This window comes from Seriola lalandi, unplaced genomic scaffold (assembly GCF_002814215.2).
Source record: "Seriola lalandi dorsalis isolate HSWRI2012SDOR001 ecotype SW California unplaced genomic scaffold, Sedor1 jcf7180002054855, whole genome shotgun sequence".
Taxonomy (NCBI): Eukaryota; Metazoa; Chordata; class Actinopteri; order Carangiformes; family Carangidae; genus Seriola; species Seriola lalandi.
The window spans coordinates 909,529-934,463 of record NW_019525408.1 but is presented as its reverse complement, the minus strand read 5'-3'; the positions used below and the strand labels follow the sequence as shown (position 1 = coordinate 934,463).

General features: G+C 39.6%; 1 protein-coding gene across 1 annotated transcript; it reads right to left on the bottom strand.

The window, feature by feature from the left end:
* LOC111670477 (oxysterol-binding protein-related protein 1-like) lies at nt 1-19,901 on the bottom strand. Its single transcript, XM_087179563.1, has 28 exons — nt 19,815-19,901; nt 19,372-19,544; nt 19,197-19,282; nt 19,014-19,088; nt 18,663-18,774; nt 18,491-18,576; nt 17,965-18,109; nt 17,683-17,750; nt 16,711-16,755; nt 16,311-16,384; nt 15,858-15,921; nt 15,585-15,686; nt 15,347-15,469; nt 15,116-15,194; nt 14,799-14,905; nt 9,198-9,366; nt 7,343-7,535; nt 5,158-5,233; nt 4,165-4,299; nt 3,800-3,897; nt 3,474-3,656; nt 3,253-3,360; nt 2,852-2,941; nt 2,474-2,600; nt 2,259-2,375; nt 2,009-2,132; nt 1,833-1,923; nt 1-1,342 (listed from the first exon to the last, which is right to left on the bottom strand). The coding sequence occupies exons 2-28, from the start codon at nt 19,493-19,495 to the stop codon at nt 1,240-1,242; spliced, it is 2,904 nt and encodes a 967-aa protein (XP_087035689.1). The 5' UTR covers nt 19,496-19,544; nt 19,815-19,901; the 3' UTR covers nt 1-1,239.
* Between the last annotated feature and the right edge of the window lie 5,034 nt (nt 19,902-24,935).

Sequence of the window (24,935 nt, the reverse complement as noted above, 5' to 3'; positions counted from 1 at the left end):
TTTAATTAATATTATGCTTTTATTTAGCAACAATAGAAATTCTTTTCATTGATACCCAAAGAGTGGTAAAAGAAAAAAACTACAACTTCTAGCAGCTATCCACAACATGAGAGAATGAATATTCAGTGCTTGATTGTGAAGGAGGTAAGGCTTGCATAGTTATAGTGATGCACATGCATTTATTTTTAGTTAGATTTCACTTAGATCAATGCACATAGCACGAAGAATATAGCTAATTATACTTAACTATGGCAAGACCTTTACACACACGCACACACATATCTATCAGTGCAGAGCCAGTGTCCCTGCTTTAGTACAGTTAGAAAAAAAAAAAGTGCTACTGTCTCCACAGAATCAGGTAGACTTATGTGCATCGCTGTTAGTCTCTATACACATCTTACAGTACATAGTATAGGGCTACAGAAAAAGCATTTATTTTATGGGAAAAGTCTTGCTACTGTAGTACTCGTCTTCATTCTTGTCAGATATGGTAACATTTTACTCATAATCACTGTTACAGGGAAACACAGGTTTAGACAGGTTTACAATCGATTGCAGTGGACACTGCAAACAAGCAATGAGGCAAATTTCAAACATCCAGTTAAACATTAATATCTGCCCCACTCATTGCACTGGGGATGAAAACAAAAAGCAAATGCACCACAGTGGTCTATTTCAATAGATTGCACTGCATTATAGTATGCATGCACAAGTAGAACCAGTGTCAGGGTTAAAACATCTAATCTATGCTCTTCATTGTAGCTGTCTGTAGTGTTGTTGCCCCCTATGTCTCTGAGCTGATGAGTAAAATGTTTTCATAAACAGTAGGAACTGTGAACAACTAACTACAAACAGTAAGACTGAGGTTGCTGTTGAAACACTCCATTTATCTAACATGAAACACTTCTAAAATACATTCTAGTTTTTCCAGTACATGCCTATACCATACGTAAGTGGTCGAGAACCACAATAAATGAGCAAAAGAGAGTTTTTGTGCTTTATTGTTCACACATCTATTGAAGAATATATGCCTCTTGGTTCGTTCAGTGTTTTACTGCTTTTTAAAAAGACATATTTTAAGCATAATTTCTTAAATTGAACCCTATTCCCTACCTGCTGTTCTATACCACCTCAATTACACTGATGCTTATACTAGGAGCCCCACCACAAAACCCAAGTACAATCCGAAGGTAGTAAAAGTAGATAACCATGTGTATGGTATCTGTGTGTCTCTACTTGTTAGTAGATATCAGGCAGATGAGTGTAGTTCCTGTCCCAGTAGCCTTTCAAGTAGAGCCAGTCCTGAGCTTTGTTGTGAGGGTTGGGTCCTTGCTGAAACCACCTGCAGAGATGTGATAATGACAAGATTCAGTGAAAATGATTACCCTACTTGCTGATTAACAGAAATTAAAAATAAAAACACACAGATCACACAAAAAAAAGCATAACACTAGTTTGTGGCAAGATGCCAATGTGTACAAGTGGAAAAGTTGCTAGTCCTCCTTGGTCAAACTAAGTATCCAGTATCACACACCAGTATCCTCATGAATGTCAGTGTATTGACCAATGCTTTCAGTTAAAAACGACACAGTTGCAGTTGTGTGTTTTCTCCTGAGGAGGGTGGTGTAGTGCAGCACTTCACATCCAAGCAAACCACATTAAAAAAGCAAAGCTTTGAGCCAAACCTTGGACCAAGTGCAGCATTCCTTCTCAGTTATAATAAATGGGAAGGCACAGTGGATAACACAAGACAATAGGGAGGCATTAGGTAAAAACAGACCCACAACCAGCAATTGAAAAGCAACATTAGATGACATTTCTAACTGACTAACCTTGTTTTCCATTCTTCTGTTGATTTGGTGCGGTTTTTCCGGGCCATCCTCTGTTTTTCCTCGAGTCTCTTCTTCTCAGCACTTGCCAAATCTGTGAGACACAGATGCAGGAGTCTGATCATGGAACTTAGCTGGTGTGGCTTAATGGGAACTCAAATCAAGGTCATACGGTGTACCTATATCTCCATTCTCCATGGCGCGTATGTCAGGTCTGAGGCGACTGTCTGTATGAGGCATGACTCCCTCCATGCTTTTCTCCAGCTCATTTAGCTGCATTGCGAATGTGGAGAATGCATAGAACTGCCACAGAGAGAATAAAATTAACACATTTTCAACATAGAAGGAGCAAGGATGAGAAGCAACAATTTCTCTTTTTATAATTTACAAATTGTTCTCCTTGCACCGCCATCTGTTTTCATCTCGTACCTTGGCTGAGTTGTCTGGTCGAGGTGTGATCCTCCAGATGAGCTCACTGCCTGGGATGACCTGGACTGTTTCAGCATCAGGTGGAGGCATCTCTTCTGGCTCCTCATCCACACTGCTCTGGGGCCACAGACATACACACACAAATAAGTCCAAGTTTAACTTGAACCAAATAGAGACGAAATGTAGGTGACTTTGAATTTATTTAATCTGTTTACCTGTTTACTGCCCCTCCTTTCATCTGAATTCTTTTTGTCAGACTTTTTGTGGGCATCAAAGGTGGTAGGGTCTACTGTGTACAGGCATTCAGTCCATTTGCCGTATATTGCACAGAGCTTCTTTTTACTGCAAACATACAAAGTACAAACATTAATAAAACACAGCTTTAGATGTCTTTGTTATTTGATACATCATCTCTGAGCTTTATTGTTATGACAATCCTGATGACTAAAACCACTATAAAATGAACTGTCTTGTAACATTACATATGACAAAGTAATTAAAAATGTAATAATTTATGATAGATGTGCTTATTGCTTTAAGGCAATATTGAACGTCTGATAAATAGTAAAATCATAATTCAACAGAGACAATACCTTTTATCCAGGATGTATCCCTCCACTTTATGGAGCTCTTTCCCAAAGAGGCCACAGGGCTTGAACGTCATGCTGCATCTCTCTCCAGTCCTGCCACAGAATGACAGACTGCTTACTAATTCTGTTTTACTATTCTCCTTCTGTGAGCTGAGGCTCTCAAAAATTAATTATCCTGCTCCCGCTTTTCTATTTTAATGGCAACTGTCCCAGTTCTGCTCCCATGATCAATAAGCTGAATCTGAAAGTAGATCAACGCTCCACTGCAGAGCACGGAAACAAGTTATTCATGTACCCAGGTCTCTATGCGTGGAAATGTACTAGGCAAGCTCGTTTGCAGATAAACATACACACAGAACACCACAAAGAGAAGAGATTTCTTTTCTTTTTTTTTTTTTTTTTACTTGTGATTGATCACTTCCACATTGCCGTACTGCTCAATCCAAAGCTGACCAACAATGATATTGTGGACACAGCAGGAGGGGTTTGTCCAGGTGTAGGCTTCATTATATCTGCAGAGACAAAGAAGTGGGAAAGTAAAGAGAAGTTGTCAGACACGTTGTGTAAGATGATGCTCAAAAGGAATCAAATGAGACTTACAAGCAGTCTCAGACTGTGCACTCACTTGGGGAGCTCCAGTGTGATGATTCCCTTGGGCTCTGCTTCTATGCTCTTTCCCCAAAACTTGAGTTTGGGGTAGATGGAGCCGTGGAAGACAAAATCCTCCTTGAGGCCTTCAGCATGAAAGGCACTGACTGGAGGGTGATGGCTTACTTGCTCTGACACCCACCTAAAGCCCAAATCGTCTCTGATGGAGAACAAGAACATGGCTGCTACTACAGGGAAAGTCCACTAAAAAAAAAAATCTTAAATCGTAACTAAATAAAAAATGTTTTGTGCATAAGTGTGCTCACGACAGATGTGTGAATATAAGGTTGTCTACTGTCTTACCTGATGAGCTCAAAGGTCTCCCCCAGTAGTGGGTTGAAAGGCTTCCCAGTCCTCTCCCACTGTGATGCTACAGCTGACACAGCAAATGCTGCAACACACTACAGAGCATTGACTTATGATTAATTGCAAACAACTAATTTAATGTTTTATTATGATAGGAAATATAAAGTAGTAACTACTGAGTCCCATAACAGCATGTAACTGTTTGATTCAAAAAGACTGTGATAGCACAAAGTTAAATAATGGCAGAGTGCTTTATGAATTATGATTTGACTTGACTCAAATAAGTACTGACATATTACCTTGGAGATTAACTATATTTTATGTGTTTTTATTGCAGAAAGTGAACATGAGCCTGGTGATACCTTCATCCTCTCGACAGAGTCTGTTGTGGCATTGGCCTGGTGGATGAGGTAGGTGTGCTCCATGTATTCCGTTAGCCGCTGGAGGAAGCTCAGAGGCTCATTAAATATCACAGGCATGGCAATCTTTGACAACTCCTGAAAGAGTTGGAGAAGATAAAAGAAGCTGTGAAGGCACAGACTAGTGCATGAGTAGTGAATGCAACTGAATACAGAAGAGCTGCAATCAGTGGCCTCTTTGCAAAGCTTATATATGATGTGTGAATCAGTTACATAATATGTGTATAAACATGTGAATACACTAACAAAGATCTTTATCTGATGCGTTTGAGATGTGCATGTATGTGCACTTAGGGTGTAAAAGGTCACAATTAATGGACAGATTCAATATGTTAAGGTGGTGCCATGAATCAACACTACTCTTTATATGTATAACATTTGACTGCGATATCCGAGACCCACTGTAAGGCCTCAGAAGAGGTTTGCCTCATTTTTGCCTAATACAGTTATTTTACCCCCCCAAAAAAGAAAAAAACACGGTGCGAGGAGTTAGGAGATATTATCTTAATTCAATCAATATGTCTCAACTCTAACAGGCTTTAAGTATACAGCAGTGTCCCATGTGTGTCTGTATATTGACTGTATATCTAGTTGTCGGCCCACATTATGCACGACTCATTATCCATGATTAATTAAGGAGTAAAACATTAATAGACCTTATTAAATGTAATGAAATCCAGGCAGGGTCTGGAGTGAAGACTAGGATCCCTTAGGACACCGATACTAAAGAATGATACTACCAAGGGTAAGAAAGTAATGAGGAAGTGCAAAACTGATTTATCACAATGACCTAACTTTTCACGTAAGTTCAGTTCTTATTCAATAAGACTACTTAAAAACAAAATCTCAAGTCTCTGCTTTCATTTTCTCCAAACTGCAAATTACAGTGTAACAAATTAAAGGTAAATCTGTTGAAGGAAGTCTGTCTGTTCTCACCATGCCAATGCATTTTTTCAGGATACTCCAGATGCTGACGTCATTCCTGGAGAACATGGGAGACGGAAGAGATGTTCTACGGGACAGTAGGATAAAGACAGAGAAACACTGTCAACTGTGAGAGAGAATTACATTAATGAGGACAGCTTCTAACAGTGCCAATATTATGTGCCAAAACATCCATCTATGTGTAAATACAATACGTTTTTATCTTTATTAATGGAAAGTCATGAGATTTTTAATGTTTGTGTCACGTGCAGGCAAACATCGACACCTCAGGCAATCCGACCTGGCTTTCTCCACACTTGATTTAGTGATTTACTTTCATAATATGACACCAAATCCACTACCTGCAAGCGTCAACCACACATTAAAACAGGTATTTTGTCTTCGGGCTGCTGAGAGTTTTAACTGTTTAAAAGCTGCAAAACAGATAACATAGCTTGACCCACCATTTGGAAACAAAGTCATCTGACACCTGTAAGCTAATGAGCTGTCAGCTGCTCCGGTCAAGCCTCATGCAATATCCATGAATGGATGTACAACTGCATGTGTGTTGGTTTCAAAGACTGGTTATAAGATGCACTCCTTAAATTGTTCTTTTTTGCAAGTTCGGTTCAGCAACACTTCTCACATAATTAAGTTTGCATACCATTTAGATTAATTAAATTCTGATCTCTGTGTTAACTTTGCCACACACAGCCAATTTCCAACTCCCTCTAAATCTTAAACTTAGTCACAACAGAGACGTAATTTAGTCAAGCAGCCCCGTTTATCTTCCAGTCTTGCTGACAGCTGTAGTGTTGACAGATTTACAACGTTTACTGGCTGGAGGAAGATGGTGTCCTCAACACAAATAAAAACCTAAATTAGCTAAATAAACAGAGAGGGAGAGAGTCTGGGTTTGCTCCATACTATACTACATGCTAGCCTCTGCTCAAAAACGCATTTAAGCATGGAGGATTTCTTTAATTAGACTGAAAAACTGAAACATGATAATGGGGTTTTCTATTTTCTGAAGTAAACTGGATCTACAGCTGGACTTGTACATGACTGAAGATTTATGAGACCTGTAGTTTTTACAACTGCTGAATAAAACCATCCTTTCTTTGATGAAGTGCTCAAATTTTATAAACAAATCTGACCTATCTATCTTAGATTATATTATATTCTAAATAATAATACCGATAAAATTATTTTTTCAACTGCATTGTTCAGCAGAGGCCACCCAAACACAAGCCAACATGGAAATGAAGTAGGGCATATGAATATGTTACATCAATACTTTGCATGCACTTCCTACAGCCAACATTGCCAACAGCTGAGATATATAAGTCTTCAAATCTTCAAAATAAAACATTTACGATACTGTATTCTTCAGTCAAAGGCAGATTATTTGGACATTTTTAGAGAATTTATGGCAGGGTGTTATTATAGAAAGGTACAGAAGGTGAGAGAAATGTTAAACAACTACTCTTAAGCCCATCTACAGGCAACCAGGGACAGACGTATCTCTGAATGACAGGAGTAATTCCAAATAAACAGACACCTCATAAATCTTTAATGCACTACACACACAAACACAAGCACACACACACACACACACACACACACACACACACACACACACACACACACACACACACACATACCTACACATATGCACACAGAGCCAACCAGTCAGCCAGCCAGGCCCCTTTCCTCCAACTCCTACTCTGAGCCAGCACATGCTAAATTATTCATGGATCACTTGTTGGATTAAAGAAGAGAGGCCAAGGCAGAACCAGCATCTACGGAAATGAAAGAGACTGTCAAATCTTCACGAAACAAAGCACCAAAACACAGCGCTAAGTTGACTGTTCACTTGGAGAGTTGGATCCGTCTGGAAAAACACAGCAGAGGCTATTCTCTGTGGATTGGGAGCTCAAACAAAAACACTTGACTACAAAAACAGAGCAGAGTGGAAAGGTGGAGTCCCATTACACCAACTCTGCCATTTACGGGCCTATCAGCTAGCTGATGGAGGAGGTCTGCAACCCAACAGTCCTTCAGTAATTTAAAGTTATATTTTACTTTAACTCTGCTGGAGAGCACTCAGCATGGATGTCTCTGAATTTCCACCCGTCTCACAATCATCGTATAAGCCAGTAAACAAGCATGACATCATAACTGGAGCATGTCCCACCTGTGCTTCTTGACTCCATTGTACTGGGCTGGTTGGTTGCCATGGTTACCCTCCCCTGACATTCCGGTAGGCCCCCTGTGTGCGTTGGAATGGCGGAGGCTGCTGCGAAGGGGGGTGTCTCTCCCCTCGTCCTCTTCACAGGAGTGACTGGCCACGGACAGGAAGCCGCTCACAGAGAGCTCCGACTCCGACTCTGCAGGATGATGACAGGGGGCAGATGCCAGGTGATGCCAAACACTCTCTCACGCATGTATACACACATACATACACACACACACACACACACACACAGGTTCGAGTCGCCAGCTCAGAAAGCTGCAGCCTCAACAGTAAACTGTCTGCAAATAACCACCTGTGCTCAAGTTCCTCTCCAACCTCCCCCTCCCTGCTGCCAGCCAAACCCCACCTGAGGATTGTGTTCCAATGAGAGGCCACAGCGAGGCTTCATTTCCTCCAACATTGTTTGCTCTGTGCATGCTGGATGCAACTCCTCCCCTAACCGGTACTGTCAGTGACATTACAGGTACTGTCACATACATAAAGGGGAGGGGAGGGAGAATGGTGTTGTATTTGCACATGATGGAGGACTGTATATGTTAGTCTGAGTTATTTTAAATGATGTGCTGACAGGAATTGCAATTTCAGACATAACAGCTGCATGGATGAATCAGGATGTAGTAGATACAACCCTGCTGCACAAACACTCTCTATATTAAAAAAAGAAAAACATGGTTGGGGTTTACTCACTCAGCTTAGCCGTGAAAATTCTCTTACATATGCTGAGCACACTTTAGAGTCTTACTACAGAGTGTCTCTGGCCAGTAGATAACTCAGGGCTATCTATGAATAATGCAATGATTCTTGAGAAAAGATTGCTCTATAGTCCACAAACATGTTGTAGAGGGAAGGCTTTCGACTAGACAGAGAAGCTAACTTTGTGCAATACATTTTTACCATAATCATGTTGCTGATGCAATTAACCTACAGGACAGACATTTGGTGAGTAACCACTGTCTAATTCCTCTCCATTAACTAATGATTTGAATTGTAATTTAATTGAATTGGAGCATAATCACTTTCTGAATACCCTTGAGTATAAGAGAAGAGGACATTGACAATGTTGTCTGGGCAATTTCAGAGACAGATATTGTGCCAATAGTCTTGTCGCAACACGCACACACACACACACACACACACACACACACACACACACACACACACACTCTGTACAGCTGTATTTCTTAACTATGCTCATTATTGTTGTGATGAAGATATGCTGGCTGGAAGCGTTTGCTCAGACACAAGTATGTAAACATGTGTCACAAGTTGCCCTGTGGAGCTTTCTTCTTTAAACAAAAAGCAATGTTTACATTTAGTGCTACTCACTAAAAAGAAATATGTTTGTCATTGAGGCCTGACAAACATGTTGAATGGCCTCCTCATAAGAGATTTGAAAAAAACAAAAACCTTTCCTTTGCTCATTGTTTACATCCAAACTTGCACTCTTCTTCCTGTCTGGAACGTGTAGCATGTCATAGGACCCACATGTAAAAACTGTGCTCCATAGGGCTGCTACTGGTCTAAAACTCCACAAGTTACCTTTAAGGACAGCTCTGCAATGTCAGGAATGAGCACAATTCACTCAACAATGCATTTAACTCAGTATCATTTTTAAGTTGAAAACTAGTCAAATTAGAAGATGATCGGAGAAGATAATGCTTGAGACTGTAATTTATAACTTGGCCAAGACACTCCATAAAAAAACTACTTCCTGTATTGGTCTTTTATAGCCCCAGTGAGATCCTCACTTCTTGATTACATCACTAACTGACCACTTACAGTAAGGGCTGCTGACCTGATTCAGCGTCATAGAAGTCATCTTCGGTGAGAGTACTGAGGGTAGACGACCTCCTGCTCTTGCAAAGCGACTGCTTGAGTTCGTAGTGTTCAGTTGCCAAACTCTGCAGGGCCTCTGTCAGAGCTTTGTTCTTCTCCACCTCCTGCTCTAACTTCAGGCTCCACACCTGGAAGCACAAGCCACCAGAGACAAAGTACAGTATGAGAAGGGAATATGCTCATGTGTTTTGAGGCAACATTTCTAATGCATGTGTTCAGTATAGACAGTGTAACTACCAAATATTGACTGATGGTTTGATTGTCTTAGTGGTTCTGATGGCAGGCCATTGTTCTATACCTGTCCACAGATCTGGTTTCCTCCAGTCGGAACCAAATACCCCAGTCTCTGAGAGCTCTGTAGCCCAGGACCTTCAGAGCAACCTGAGCCAGGCCAGTGTGGGACAAACTAGATCAATGTTTCCTATTGTCTAACGCTGCTGTCGTGCCTCTTTCACTAACTGGACATAAGTCAGTAAGTAAAAAAGTAAAAAAAAAAAAAATCTACAGTTGCTACTGTAAATGATTAAGAATGGCTAAGACAATTAAAACTTTAAATTACATAAATAAACTCAATTACCAATGAAATGCCTTTCTAAGTAACATAAACAGGAAAGAAGAAACACAAAGACAGAAAGTTCACTGAAAGTTCACTGATTATAAAAAAAAAAACTCCCAGAATCACCTTGGGCAACGCAGTGAAGTCTGAGAGAAACAGGAGCTTGGAAACTACACTCTAAATCTGAGACTGCAAAACAAGGCCAGTGTCTTCTATTTAAGATGAAAAGTTTCTTTAATGCCTGAAACATCATGTTGTGGGCACAGCCATGCACACCTGTTGATGAATCTGCTGTGTGCTCGATGTGCTCAAGGAGGGTTTCTTTTAATTCAGTTCACAATTATTCTATCAGATATGTACCTATAACCATCATGTTTCAGTGATCACCATGGAGATTTTATGTGATCAACAAGGTCAAAAAAATGTTTCTGGTGAAATTCCAGGACGTCATTTTCATGTGAGATATTCCCAAAAATATTCCTAAAGTAAAAACTGTGAAATACACATCAGTATGTGTATGATTTTCTAAAATTTATTTGACAAGATTTTTTTTCAATTATAACATATAATATTCAGTATATAGAACTGTCCCATTGCAGTCAGCAGCTCCAACTTCAAAACTGCTGCAGATGTCTGTGCGGTGGAGATGGATGAGGCAGTGAAAACAGTGAGTAACACATTTGCTTATTTGCTGATTAGTTTTTGGTGCTGCTAATCCAGCCATTTGTAATGCATATTGATCTGATTCCAATTGGAGCACCCCTAAAACCAGCTAAGCTTATTATGTATCTTTTGGAAATACATAATGTACACCAGATTTCTTTTGTGTCCCAGACTTGACTCAGTGAAATTTTATTTCGTATACACTTACAAAGGTGAGGATGACTGATTTGTAACAATATGCAGATCCTAACTCTGCGACAGAGCTATAAAACCCCTATGATCAGAATATGTCACGCTACATTAAGTTTGTTAACTGACTGTTTATCCCGACACATTTATGACCTTACCACATATCACCCCATTTGTACATATGCACATCTGATTGTAACCAATAAACCCACACTCACACTTAAATTATCCATGATCACTTTATATAGACCTTTATCCTTGTAAAAACAAACTACTGTACATAAACATGGACTCTGTTTCACTGAGACTTCTGCTGTAACTGTGACAGAAGCTGAAAAGCAGCTTCTTTCGCACGAGCTTCAACAGCCGTCTGGCACCTACAGTCAAGGACAAACCGCACTTCTGCTCTTGCTGTCATCACACTTGCTATATTGTTTGTTCAGCCCTGTGTTCAGTCTGAAAATAGGAACACAGTGTTAGTGGATATTTAGATTCTGTTCAATTCATATTTGAGAAACACATACATCTTTATAGTTTCTCCCCAGACTTAAAGATATGTCCTTCAACACAATCTGGGAAGTCATATTATGATAACATAATCATATTTTGAAAAGATTAAATGATAAGAAATTATAATTTCAACGAAATCCAATAGTTAGAAAATCTGTATCATTCTCTTGTTTTAAAATGTTTGTGCTTTTGCCAGTTGCCCATTTTCCCAAACAGAGACACATGGTGATGTTGGCTAATAAGAGCCATTAGAAAATATCCATAAATAGATTCTCCTTGAAAAACATCACTTAATTCCAGCCTCTTTGAATATATGGTATAAAGTAAATGAGCCCACTGTGTAGAAGCCTATGTTAACACTCCATGTCCCTGGCACTTGGTTTAAGAGCCCATTCAGGAACACAACACTTTGTTGTGTAACTATCCCAGCCAGCTTTTTCGCTCTCACTGCATCCTCTCGCCTGAGCACAAACAGCGCTATTTTAAGCCCTGCTGAGGCTGTGTGCTGTAGCTGTTGCTGGAGCCTGGGAGGGATGCTTCTCCTTGGCCAACACCCCAAAGGGTACAGCATTTACTTTGTTCTAAAATTTGCTTCCTCTGCTGAAGGGGACGCAAATCTCAGAGGGAAATTTTATTACAGCTTTATATGGTACTCTGTAATAACTAATTGTCTCTAACCAGTTGTAACTGTATAACAAACTATGCATGACTCGATGGCTGGGAGCTGAGCAACTAAAAAATTGTTTATTTGAGTGTGACATGAGAACTGCAGAGAGATATAGTGACCAATTACACAGAAATAGTGGTAGGTGCACACGTTGTGTCCCAAAGAACTAGGTTGAATGTGCACTTCCTCATCTTATACAGATCTCATGACCTGAAAAAGAAGGAGGCCAGTGCAGGGACCAACAAAAAAAATTTAGCAGTCCCCCACTGAAGTCTGTCTCTCCTGGGTATGACATGACACTCAGTAGGTCAGTAACACATGCAGCCATGGTTGAAGTAAGGGGCAAACTGTACTTTGTGTTCTCTCCAATTCCCAAGGGTTTGAAGGCAATCTGCTTTCTTATACTATGTTGATCCAAATTTATGAATAACTACGGAGGAAAAAAGAAAATACAATGCCACATTCTCTCGCCTTCAGAGCAATACAATGTGACGGATCTGCTTGGTGTGTCACCACTAAGTGGTTTCATGCTAAAAGCCTCCATCTGTTTTCTTGACAAATGTGGAAGCCTGCTGCCTGAGAAACACAGAGAAAGGTTTGGCTTATAAACCTGTTTTGTCTGAGTTACTATAACAACGTTCCAGGATGGTTTCCGCCCAGGATTGTCTATTTGCAGCTCAATGTTCAATACAATGTTCTGTGAAGAAAGTTAACATTGTCCTTATTGTCATGTCGTCGCTAACCCGTCATACTGTGTCCTGCATATACTGAATAAATGTGGCGCTCTCACCAGCATACTTTAATTTTGCAGCAGCTGCTGAACTGGGTCAGACCACATTTTCTCTGCTGAGGGGCAATACTGTAATTGCTGTGAAACCCTTTGAGATATAATTCGTGCTCCTCTGTTACACATCTGCCTGGAAATCAAAGCACAATTACAACAACACGTGACTCCTGTGTGTTATGTACTGTAGAAAACAAATGTGTAAGTGGCACCGACGGAGGCATCTGTGGCAGGACAATGGGAATATGGGATTAAAGTTAATCCTGCCTAATACAGCCAATCTCAGCACTGTAGAAAATATAATCCATTTAGCGCACGTAGTAGCAGAAGCTTAACATGAGACCGGTGGCTGTAACATGCTTGTTAAGACATTTTCTACTTGTTATACTATCTGGTTATTAGAAATGAATTCACTGCCCATTGTTATGTGATTTTCAATGCTTCTTGGGTGATGCGACTGTGATGAATGTCCTCAGCCTCCCTGCGATAACAACGGCGGTTTATTCCATGTGACAGGACAGCAGCTGTTGCCAATTCATACTAAGATAATGTGATTTGGCAATGCACACATCACTTTGTAAACATGCTACATTTGGGCACTGTTGAGCAATATCATATCTAGCTGACTTTTAAAGCAGACTTCATTCTATCTGATGCAAAATCGCTTCAGTTATCAACAGCTCATTCTACAAAAACCACATACAAAGACACAGGAGTCCTTAGTTGTGTCTCCATATTAAGATAATTTTAATTCCTGCTTTGCGGATGGTTTTACACTTAGAGAGTTGTAGTGCATACCATTCTCCACACAGCAATCCCTCGACACAGTCTCTTAATTGGTAATGAGACAGAGTTTGACACCAATGTATATCTTTGAATTCTTAATTTAGTCGTACGGTACTGTGAAACAAAAATAAAACAACTCCTGCATTAAAATGGTCAAACAGACAATTATATCTTAAAAGCTTAACCTTAAGTATCACCATATCAAATAAAAAAACTATCTAATCAAAGTAGTTTCCTCTCTATACCATCAGTTTCACTCAGAATTCATTACATTATAAGATGATCTCATTAAAAAAGATGCAATGAGCAGTGTGTTCAGTAGCACTTCAAACAAGCTACATTTCACAGGCAAAATTCAGATAATTAAATCCACAGTAATGACCTGCGCATATTGATAAACAGCTCTCGTTTGTGCCAAAGCTTCAAACCAACCCTCAAATCAACGCCACCCTAAAAACATCAGAATTGATGCCAAACTTCAAACACCTCACGCCAAGTCATCTGGGACCAGCTCACTGCAAACAATGCCAGTTATTCAGATGACAATTAAAAAAAAAAACGATGACAGGAAAGCAGAGAAAAACTATTTGGTTTGTACCTGTGCAGAAAGTGCTGTTGCTGTCTCTTCTTTCTCCTGTGCTCGGATGCTCTGGCATGTGGAAGTGTGCCTGCGAGCGTGTATTCTGACTGTTGGAGGGTGAAAGCATGTATCGCCAGCTGAGCCTGTGAATATGCACACACTTGAGTTCCCTCGCTCAATGCACAGCCTTTCCCTGGAGCGGGAGTGTGTGGATCCAAATTCAAGTGTGTGTGTGTGTGTGTGTGTGTGTGTATGTGTGCGTGTGTGTGCGCGCGCGCGCGCGTCTACACTGATCTGCAAGCTGAATGCAGACCTAAGCATAAAAGCGGATCTTGCCTGTGTCCTTCCTACAGACATGCCAGTAATTACCACACTGTTCCATTGCCTCCACCCCCCCTCCACCCCCAACACCAAGGGCACGGCACAACCATGAGGACAGGTGGACAGGGACACACACGCGTGCACGCACTCAAACATAAACTTCAAACCTGATTGGTATGAAAGAGATAACGTAAAGGGGAGGGGCTATGTAATCATTCAGTACAATTTATTCAACCAATAGGCGCTCAGCACGTGGGTGAGGTTATGGGAATCAATGAGATGAAGATTCATAGAAGCTCAGTGAGCTGCAATATTACTAGATTAAATTAGATGTCAGATTTATATGAAATTTGTTTTACATCAAAAGGCGAACGCTGTTTCACTTTCATAACAAACATTACAATATATGCAAGGTTTTTATGGTTTTGATAGCATTTAATTAGGTGTGAGGAAAGGTATGATGAGATTACAATCGGACTGTATTGTGTTTGTTACTTTGCCTACCTCTTCTTGTTTTGACAATAGTTCAAGGCACAGATGGAGGGCGGCACAAGTTTCACTGGAAAGCTCACTGGTCTCTTTGGCTTTTAGCAGAAGAGGAGCAGCCAATGCTTGAAAACAGAAAAAGACAAAATATAATTGCTGCTTAAAATGTATATTATATAATAGGTCTACAACTAACAATTATTTTCATCATGTGATTATTTTTATTATCAACAATAATTTTTAATAATCTTAGAATAATTGTTTATTCTGCTATATAAATTTATCCCACCAACACAGTTAATGCACTGGTATGTGACACAGTCTGGGACACTTACCAGAATTCTCCTCATTCTTCACCATGTATAGAAATATTGACACTTCACTCTCCAGTTTCTGCTGGCAAGTACTGGCTGCCTGTAGGAGTACAGGACAGAGGCACTTAAACAGGGGAACCCTCACAGCTCAACAAACATTGATTTTTAAAATACATTGTGGAAACAAAGACACTAAACGGCATTGCTTCCCTACATGCGGCAACACCTTAAAAAATGTAACTTAAATCTTACCTGAACTGCTTGTGTCAGGTTTCCCACTCCCACACCACCATCACCATCATCATCGACAACCTGTTCTTCGGTGCAGTGATGGGTACTATAGGATGAATGTGCCTCAAACGCATCCAACCATTTCTAAGTGGAAAAATACCAGTAACATTTACATATTTGTCTACTTATGCAGATGCTATAGCTGAATCGGTCAGACTATTTAGGGAGGCGAGGGTGTAGAAGGTGAATCTCATCTCACTTTTCTTGTTGCCACTGAATTTGTCTTTGAGGAGACCTTAAAATAAAGCACAGTGTCATCAAAGCACCTGAGCATGAAGAAGCAATCATCCCATGGTTTGACCTGGAATGACAAACATGAAATCACTTATGGCCATGCTTTGCACACTGGATGTCGAACATCATCGTGTCATAAGTGCAATGTTATCACAAATGAAACATCTAAGGACTGAGCATCCTTGCGTAGTCATGAGGGTTAATCAGTTACAATGAGCCTCTGACCTCTTCGACCTACCATGCAATAGGCTTGTGTTAGAGACTTACAGCCCTGTTTCCTGACACCAGCCCGTGCGTCAGCCCTGGGAAAAGAAACAAATGAAAAAGCACACAAACAACAGACAGTGTATAAAATAAAACACAGCTGTAATCTACATATAGTACAGCTGTAGTCACTGTTTAAAGTTTCAGTTTTGACTGCATGCTTGATGAACCATTACTGATCCAACAAGAATTGTTTGGGAGAAATTAGATTTGCTTTTATTTCAGCCACTGCAAGAAACATCGAAGCATTGTGCGTTTAAGCCTGGCTTTTTACACACAGCAGTAATGAAGGATGGCGTAATAAGAAAGTGACTTTTATAGTGGCTAACAGCCTATGTACATTATATACGATACACTATACATGCTCAGTACATACTATAATGTTTTAGCTTTACAAGATACAAGTGTACAAATAAAGTTATCTCACTGTCTGGGATACCAGGAGAGAGTTCCATCCTCAATTACCACCCAGTGGGATCGCCATCCAAGAAACCTTGAACTCTGTCAGAGACAAATTAAGTCAATAACAGATGTATGAAACTATGTAGCAATAGTAAATGATTTAAATGTATAAATATATATTGTGCAGAAGGGGAGCACGATATTAATTTTGTCTTTTGTTCAGAATGATAAAAAAAAAGGGTTGTGAGGGACCTTTTGTATATAATACTAAAAATAATGATGATGATGATGATGATGATGATGACACTGTGTGTTAACTACATTGACAAAAGTAAAGTCTATACCATCAAATGTGGGGGAGCCTGAACAAAAAAATTGCCTGACTTTTTAAGAATAGACAAGAATACACCTCAACATCTGGGTACCTTCCAAAGAGGGCCTTCAATCTTCTGCACCCCACTGTTCACATCCTTTGTGGGGAAAAAAAAAGAAAATTCTCAGACAGAGCCTCATTGACAGTGTTGAAGAGTTTTCGGTAAGACTGAGATATTAAGTCCTGTGTAGTTTCAGGGGTAAATATTTTTTTGCAATTTACTTAACAGCATAGTGTCTAGTCTTTTTTTTTTTTATTCCCATCATGACTATGCAATAACCTCAATGCTTTGCATTGAAGCTATGCCAGGCTCATCAGACATCCAAGCAAGAGCAAGGACTGCTGACTTGCAAGGCTTTTCTTCCCCAGTTGCCAGACCTCAAGTGAACATGTACAAAGACAATGCGAAAATGCACAAAGATGGTTGGGTGCATCTACTATTTTTAGACCAGGTGCAGATAGCATAGACCACTTTTTCCTACAAGAGAAAATGAAAACATCAAATCTGTTATTAGGTGCTGAACACATGAAGCACTGAGTTTCAATACAACAAACTATTAGTTAGAGTGCCCAAGATTGTGTTGGGCTCTGGTGAGTAGTTTGGTGCGAAGTTCATTAACACATTAACAAATTGTTTGCAAGTGAAAAAAAAGAAATGCACTAGAATTGTCAACCAGAATTATCCATTGCAACAATGAAACTGCGTGCACATATGAGTGTCCTTTGGGAAACATGAACAAGGTCAGCCCATTGCACAAAAAAATCTGTCAGATTTTTATCCTTCCTGGCTAAATTCTAGCCAGATGATGGTGCGATCATCAAAGTAATCAAAGGAATAATTGGATCATCTTTTATGGACCATGAATCAAACGGCAGGTTTAATACTAATTGTCTGAAGTCAAGAGCACTAGTTGGACCTTGTAAGTATACTCAATTTTGGTATTACAAAATGTGCAGCAGTGCCTTACATGAGCAGACCTGATAATTCAGGTAGCAGGTTTTAAAACTAGTGATCTGCTCTCACCTTGTCTTGATAGGCTGCTACAGTGTGTTTCAGTTCATCACTACGGACCAGGTCCAGTGCTGTCTGGTCTGCAACATCATCAGCCATACAAGCAAATCATTATACACATTTAGACACAGCCTAGGAACAAAATTAGCAGAACATAGTATTTACCACGCATATGGATTTTAAAATGCTTTGATAACAAATTATGATTCCAAGGACAACTGTCCTAAACATTATTGAACTAATGAAATATTAGAAAAATAAGGGATGATGCTGAGAACAAGATAATAGATGTACCATTGTTGTTCTTGATACTAGGGTTGGCTCCAGACTTGAGCAGCTTTATAATGCACTGCTTCTGCCCTCTGTAGGCTGCACAGTGTAAGGGTGTATTACCCACCGCATCCCTGCAGTGAATATTTGGCACTTCCTTCCCATTGAGCTAAAGAAGAGAGGAGAGTTGAACCACAGACAAACAGCTTAGCATTGCACTGCAAAACTGTTCACAAACTATCCACTGAACAGTCTCCACTGGTTTGCAAAACATACAGCAGGTCATCAGGACAGTTGACCCCTGACTGAGCCTTAGACCTTTGAGACCCTTGACTATAATATATTTATGTGTGACTTTTTAAAACTGAAAAGTAGACTAATACAACCATAATCATGTAAATGGTGCTGGCTAACGTTGGCTATGTGGACAGAGAAGAATGCAAAGTCTGTTGTTCCAATTGTGGTTAATTGTGTGAATTTTTACACTTTGTTATCAAATCAAGAATAGACAGATATTCTGCCATGGTTCAACAAAGGTTCAGACGCTAACCAGTTTAGATAGAGTTGAGATATCCCCCTCTCTGGCAGCTTCCAGAAGCTTCTCCTCCTGCCGCCTTGTCTCCCTCCTCTCTGCAGCTGCACAAACAAACACTATTTGAGAACAACGGCAGCTGATCCACAGTGATGAGAAGCCATCAGCAAATATTCCCATCATTTCATACCCTCCAGCATTGTAATGATTTCATCATCCTCTGTGACATCTTTGGGGATTTGAGCTGTTCCATTGATTATGTTGGCACAGGCATCATACCGCAGCAGCAACAGAACAATCTCCTTAAGGGTCCAGAGTAAAAGTAAAAAAATAAATAAATAAAAATCTGACCATAACTTGTCATCACTCTAAAGCTTCGATTGGAGAAAAGTAGACATTTGATGGAGTCTGTGACAGTGATTCCTAGGACATTAGTTTGGCTGGATAGAAATACAGTATATGACAAGGTACAATGCATATAGCATTTCTTATTATAATACATGAGCTAGTAGGGAAGCACTTTTATTTTTCTTTCTATTACCTTTCTACCAGTGTCGGCTGCTTTGTGTAGAGGTGTGTCACCCATGTTATCCTGTAAATTCACATCAGCACCTGCCTGCAAATACAGTAAAAACTCTGGCAGCAAATAAAAATGTATATGTATATATACATAATATGTGCTGAACATAACTGTATACGGAGCAATATCAACATCAGCTCTCACCTTGAGTAACTCCTCCACAACATCCCTGTGTCCAAAGTAACAGGCCAGATGGAGGGGTGTCCATCCTGAACTGGCTTTAGAAATAGCTACAGTGAGGAAGAGGAAAATAACAGTTTCCGGTTTACCTGGAGATAAAACAGCCGGCGGATTGTGGCATTTTATTTTCACTACGTACATCTGCAGTTGATGTCGAGAAAAATGCTTTGGTCGATCCTTGACTTAAGGAGTCTCTGAATATGAGAACAACGGCCATCTTTAGCATAGAGAAGAAGCTGGTCCTCAGGTGCATCTGCCTCCATTAGCTCGACTTCCTTTGGCCCAATAGTAAAGATAGCAGACGTTAAATCCCTGTCAATGATATTTAGCACAAGCTTATTTTACTAGGTAGAAATACAACCGTTAAAAGGTGAGTAGAGCTTCTCGACGACAACATAAAACGTGAAATATTTCGTCCACATGGTGAGTCAAACTGTTTATTTCAGTTCTTTTAACTAAGTAATTCAGGGGAAACTTATTTTTAAGCATAAACTAAGCGCAACTTACACAAAGGGTTTGTGGCAAATTTACCCTAAGACTGCCTAATTTGCGTGTTAATGTGCGTTAGCTAGAGTGACTTACAGGTAGGGGGTTTTCAACTCTTTACATCCAAACTCAGACTTTGGTTTGGTTCAGCCAGAGAGTTGACACACAACACAGCCGAAATTTGATCATTTAAATCAGCTGACAGCCGTCATGTGACTAGACAGCTGCTACACGGGTCTACAGGGACAGGGACGTAGCTAAGGATATATGGAAAGTGCTCTCAGACCTTTGGACCCCAGTGTGTGTGTGTGTGTGTGTGTGTGTGTGTGTGTGTGTGTGTGTGTGTGTGTGTGTGTGTGAGAGAGAGAGAGAGAGAGAGAAAGAGAGAGAGAGAGATTTCCCATAAACATAAAAATGTTTATTGGGAAAGTGAATAAATAACTGATTATTGATATAGATCAAGTTCTCCTGCCATAACAGGTGCAAGTAAACTAACATGCAAGTGATGGAGCTGTCAATTAAGCACAGTCTGTACACACCCACACACAGTACTGAGAAGAGCTCTAATCAGGCAACATAAGGGAAAACACCTGTGTGGGTGAACCATATGGTTTCTTAGAGGTTTTAACATTTTTCTTACTATTGTTATAGCAACAGTGATAGAGTGAATCGCATGCAGCATCCTTAGTTTGATTCCAGTCACGAGGGTTTCGTTGCTTGTAGTTACCATCTCATATCTCTCTCTGTCTCTGTCTCTATCTTACCTTGGTGGACCTCTGTCATAAGACTATTTACAGCTTCGTCTGACACCTCCCTCACTCTTCTGCTTTATCGCATCTGTTAGAGAAAGACAACTTAAACCAGTATCACTGTGATTAGATCAACACAGCTTCAACCTGACTACTGTCATATTAGCCAGAATAATTGAGAATACTTTAATCTTTAATCTTTAAAGATTAAACTTTAATCTTCATTAAAGTAAAAATGCCAAAAAATATTTTTTTTGATATAAAGAACTCTAATAATTTGTAATCAAATAAGTTAACATTAAAACCATCACAAACCGTCTGAAATTATTTAGTATATTTTGCACTTCCTGTTTCAACTTTGACTTGTACATATGTGCATGCAGTTTCATTGTTGCAATGGATAATTCTGGTTGACAATTTTAGTGCATTTCTTTTTTTTTCACTTGCAAACAATTTGTTAATGTGCTAATGAACTTCTCACCAAAGTACTCACTAGAGCCCAATTCTTCATTTGCACACTAGATGGAAGCATTTGCTGCACCAGGTGATGTCTGTATAGTTTATAGCTGTGTTTACTCTCTAAGCTTCTGCCAGGGACACAGTTACAATGATTGGGCAAAATTTGCAGAAATCTGCACAGTGCAGCCACATTTTAAACCTCTACCCATAATTTTACCTCACTTCTGTTTTCCGGCAAGACACTACAGGTGAATAGGGAATAGATATCAGCTTGAAACGCCTGCAGTTGATTACTTATTTTAAGACAATTATTTCTTGCATTATATGTTTTCTGAAATTTTGTGTTTAAATATGCATACACATTTTCTGATTAAATATGCACTAATTTGCATACATTTCCTGAACACGAATTGGATAAAGCCAGGATCAAAATTCTTGTTTCAATTTGTTGAAATATTAGAGTCAATGTTTTTGCAGAGGAGATTTCGGATGTCTCTTTTTATCACATTGAAAATGAGAAAATACCCTATTGTCAACAGCCAAAAAAAAAAAAAAAAAATCATTTTTGCCATGTTTTCAGGGATAAAATGTTACATAAGGCTATAAATGATAAGTAAACAAACCTCTCTGTCAAAACAGAATATAGATAGGAATAAAACTAACTTTTACAAACTAACTTTTGTTGAATTTATGAGAAATTTACAGACCCAAACAGAAAAAGTGAAATAAACCCCTAAAAATGTATTTTGGACATTTTCTGTCCAGTAGTCTGAAAGAACACGTCATGGAAGCAAGATGTAGCCCAAAATCTCAAAATTGTCCAGTGCTTGAAAAAACAATGTTTTCTCCTGCCATGTCTTGCCTTAAAGGTCAATCATCCTTGACATTTTTGGCCCTTTTATTCTATGTAGAAAACTGTAGCTGCAGGTATTTTTGAGGTATTGAATGTTGGTTCTCCATGTGAGACTTTGAAGGCCCTGCTTACTTCAAGCAATTAGGTCCCCTGAGGTATGTGCATATCTGGCATGGAGGGGAGGTCATGCTGTAATGAAGGTTAGTGTCGAAGAGGACTTCAACGATGAGTTAGTGATTCACCTGTGAGAAGAGAGATCTGTTGATCAGAAACGTTGAAGGCTGTTACACAATACAGCTGCAGAAGGGGTCGGCAAAATAAGATAAAGTCCTAATGGAATAGGTTTGAATGCTGAAGTCACTAAATCACATGCAGAAACATGCTGCTTTTGAATAGCAACAGCAGCATTTGCAAGAAAAGTCTGTAAATCAGCACTTTGTTATATGAGTTTTCAAAGCAACATGAAACAACCAGCAGAGCTCCAAAGAGGCCACCTCAGCTGCGCCTAAATTGCAGATGCAATCGTCAGAATAACGGCAGAATGTATCGTCACAGGGAATTAAGGGTAACAAGTCTTGGAAATCCTAACAATAATGCCATACAAAGACAAACTGCTCTGAAAAAGAGGGAAAAAAACAGAGGAGATACATCAAACAAATGTTTTCTGTTCGGGGGGTTGACAAAGGCTGCTAATTGGCATGCAACCTACCTTTGTAGCAATGCTAGATATTACATTTTAGTTGCATAAAAGTAAAAGTTCTCAAATTTTTGTTGACCCACATTCACCTCCTTAAAAAAAAAAAAAAAGTAAATTTAATTATATTCTTTGTGGTTTTGTAATCACTGACAAAATCAGCAATTTTTGGCCTCATTGGTTCGTCGTCATTTATCTTTGTATAACATTATGCATGACAGTTGAGTCAAAATGGTGTCGCTCAATATTAGGCCCAGGATGTGTTCAATTGTAGCCCTCTCAACTGTCCCCCCCCATGCTGGGGCAAGAAAAAGCCACTTCACAGCTTCCTTTTTAATTTTCAGCCAGTGTACCTATCTTGTTGTTGGTTGTAATTATTGCCATGCCCTATATGCTATTGATAGAAAGGAGTAACCACCTCCATCAGCTGGGAAATGCATCATGGGCTAAAGGTGGTCTTTTCAAGTCATTATGGCTGAGCTGATCATGATTTGCATCACACTCCAGGGATGTTTGTATTGATCTTATTCCAATAACTGCTCCCTACACTGGGCCAGCACCTGAATAAAACCCTCTCAGTGCCTGAAAACAGGTTTCCTCTTTGTCCTTCAGAAAACAATAGCCTCTGCATTTTATTTGTTAGCATATATCAGTCAGTGACTATTATTGGTGACATGGTTAATTACAGCGGATCGGAAGTTATGGAAACACTGCTGCAGACATTAATCAAAGCATATTCATCAAATCAGGTCTAGAGAGGGAAAGAAGCGCACTGGGCTAGTTCCTGCTAATTAGCATGGCAATTATTGTAAGCTGTCACAGTTCTTAAGCAACGGGGTGGACTGTGTGTGCTCCAGAGCGTAATCCCTCACAAATTACAAGATAATGGAGGCAAAGAGAGGCCACTGCTTCAAAAGGAACCAAGAGATAGAATCCCCAGCAGGGACATTTTAGGGACAGGCAGCGAGAGAGAGACAGTGAGCGAGGGAAAGGTAGGGAAAGGAAGTACAGCATGTATTCCCTTCACATAGAGCTGTCTGAATAGGAGAGGCTTATTTGACTGCTGAAGTGATTGGCTCAAAAGGAAGTAGGTCTGAAAAGTTATTCTTCCACTGACACATTATGTTTTTTAATCTATTACAAGATAATAGCCAATGATAAATCCTCTGTGAGTCTTCTGTATTGCATGATGTGCAACATGAGCTCAGAGCTAATAACTGCAGATCAATAGTCCTTCTCTCTCCTTGAGTCCAACATGTGGTATGCTTACCTGTGGTGCAGAATACAATATATAACTTATTCCAGGATTCAACAGTTATAATGTTTTCCGTGTCTTAGCGGACTTAGAGGATACAATATCTTCAAGCACCAAGAAAAGATAATTGCCAAAAACGCAGGCAGCACTTTGCAGGAAAACAGTCTGTTGTAGCCCGATGTGCAGCACATGATAGGACATGCTGTACTACACTAATGGTTAGTTTTGTTGTGTCCCTTCCTTTAATGACCTGTACACCCACACAGGTGACTTCCAGCCAGTTTCAGAGGAGTGTGGGATCTCTCATTCAGGAAATATTGTTTGTTTATATTCTTATTTTATAGCTACACGGTGAAATGATACAAGCAGGAGAGAAGGAGGGTGGCTGAAGTGACGGAGGGTGACACGACCGTAAAATGTTTGATAAAACAGAAATTAAGCCCAACCTGAACACTCCCACACCGCCCTCAGGTCTGATCAGGTAACAGAAGTTAACATACCTGTGTGGGTGGACCATGGTTGCAGAGGGCCTTTCATGGGACTGTTCTTTGCACCACTGATGGTGCTCAGGAGGTTTTATGAAATAAATGGTGCAAGTAATTTGTTATTTGCTGTCTTCTCTTTTCTATATTACCTCTTTTATATGGAGATGACCCAAGGTGCCACATTTACCACAGAGTTTACAATGCTTAAAAAAGTAATTTTCACTCACAAGGCACATTCATTGTTTCGTTAAAATGGTCTGAACGGCATTGTCCCTAGTGGATCATCAGGTTTAGCTTTTATTTTCACATGGGTATTGTCAATAGCACCGATGGGTGTTAAGACAGTAAAGCATTGATATTCATATGAGGAATATACTGTAATTCTAAAGTAATTGCTTTAATTCTGCATTGACGCTTTAGGATTGATGTGAAACTATTTTGGGACAGATTACCTCCAGTAATTTGTTTTTCAGGTTTAGCAAGGAAATTGAAGTAACAATCTAATTTTGAAGAATGTTAAATGCATATTTACATCACAATAACAGAAAAATTCATTCAGAAGCAAGTGGAAGCAGCAAGTCCCGTGCTGTATACATCGTGGTGAACATTTGAAAAAGAAGGCAATAGAGACTACATGCTATTGCTAAATTTCTAAATTTAACAGCTCCAAACTTGTTGACTATAATTCTTTTAATTCTTACATCATTCTTACAGTAATAATT

What these genes read in the sequence shown, in the direction of transcription:
- LOC111670477 (XM_087179563.1), bottom strand. Translation starts at nt 19,495, where the DNA reads ATGGAGGCAGATGCACCTGAGGACCAGCTTCTTCTCTATGCTAAAGAT. An exon ending in ATCACACTGGAGCTCCCCAA is followed by an intron (nt 3,361 to 3,473) that starts GTGAGTGCACAG and finishes TTGTCTCTGCAG; the next exon opens with ATATAATGAAGCCTACACCT. An exon ending in ACAGAAGAATGGAAAACAAG is followed by an intron (nt 1,343 to 1,832) that starts GTTAGTCAGTTA and finishes ACATCTCTGCAG; the next exon opens with GTGGTTTCAGCAAGGACCCA.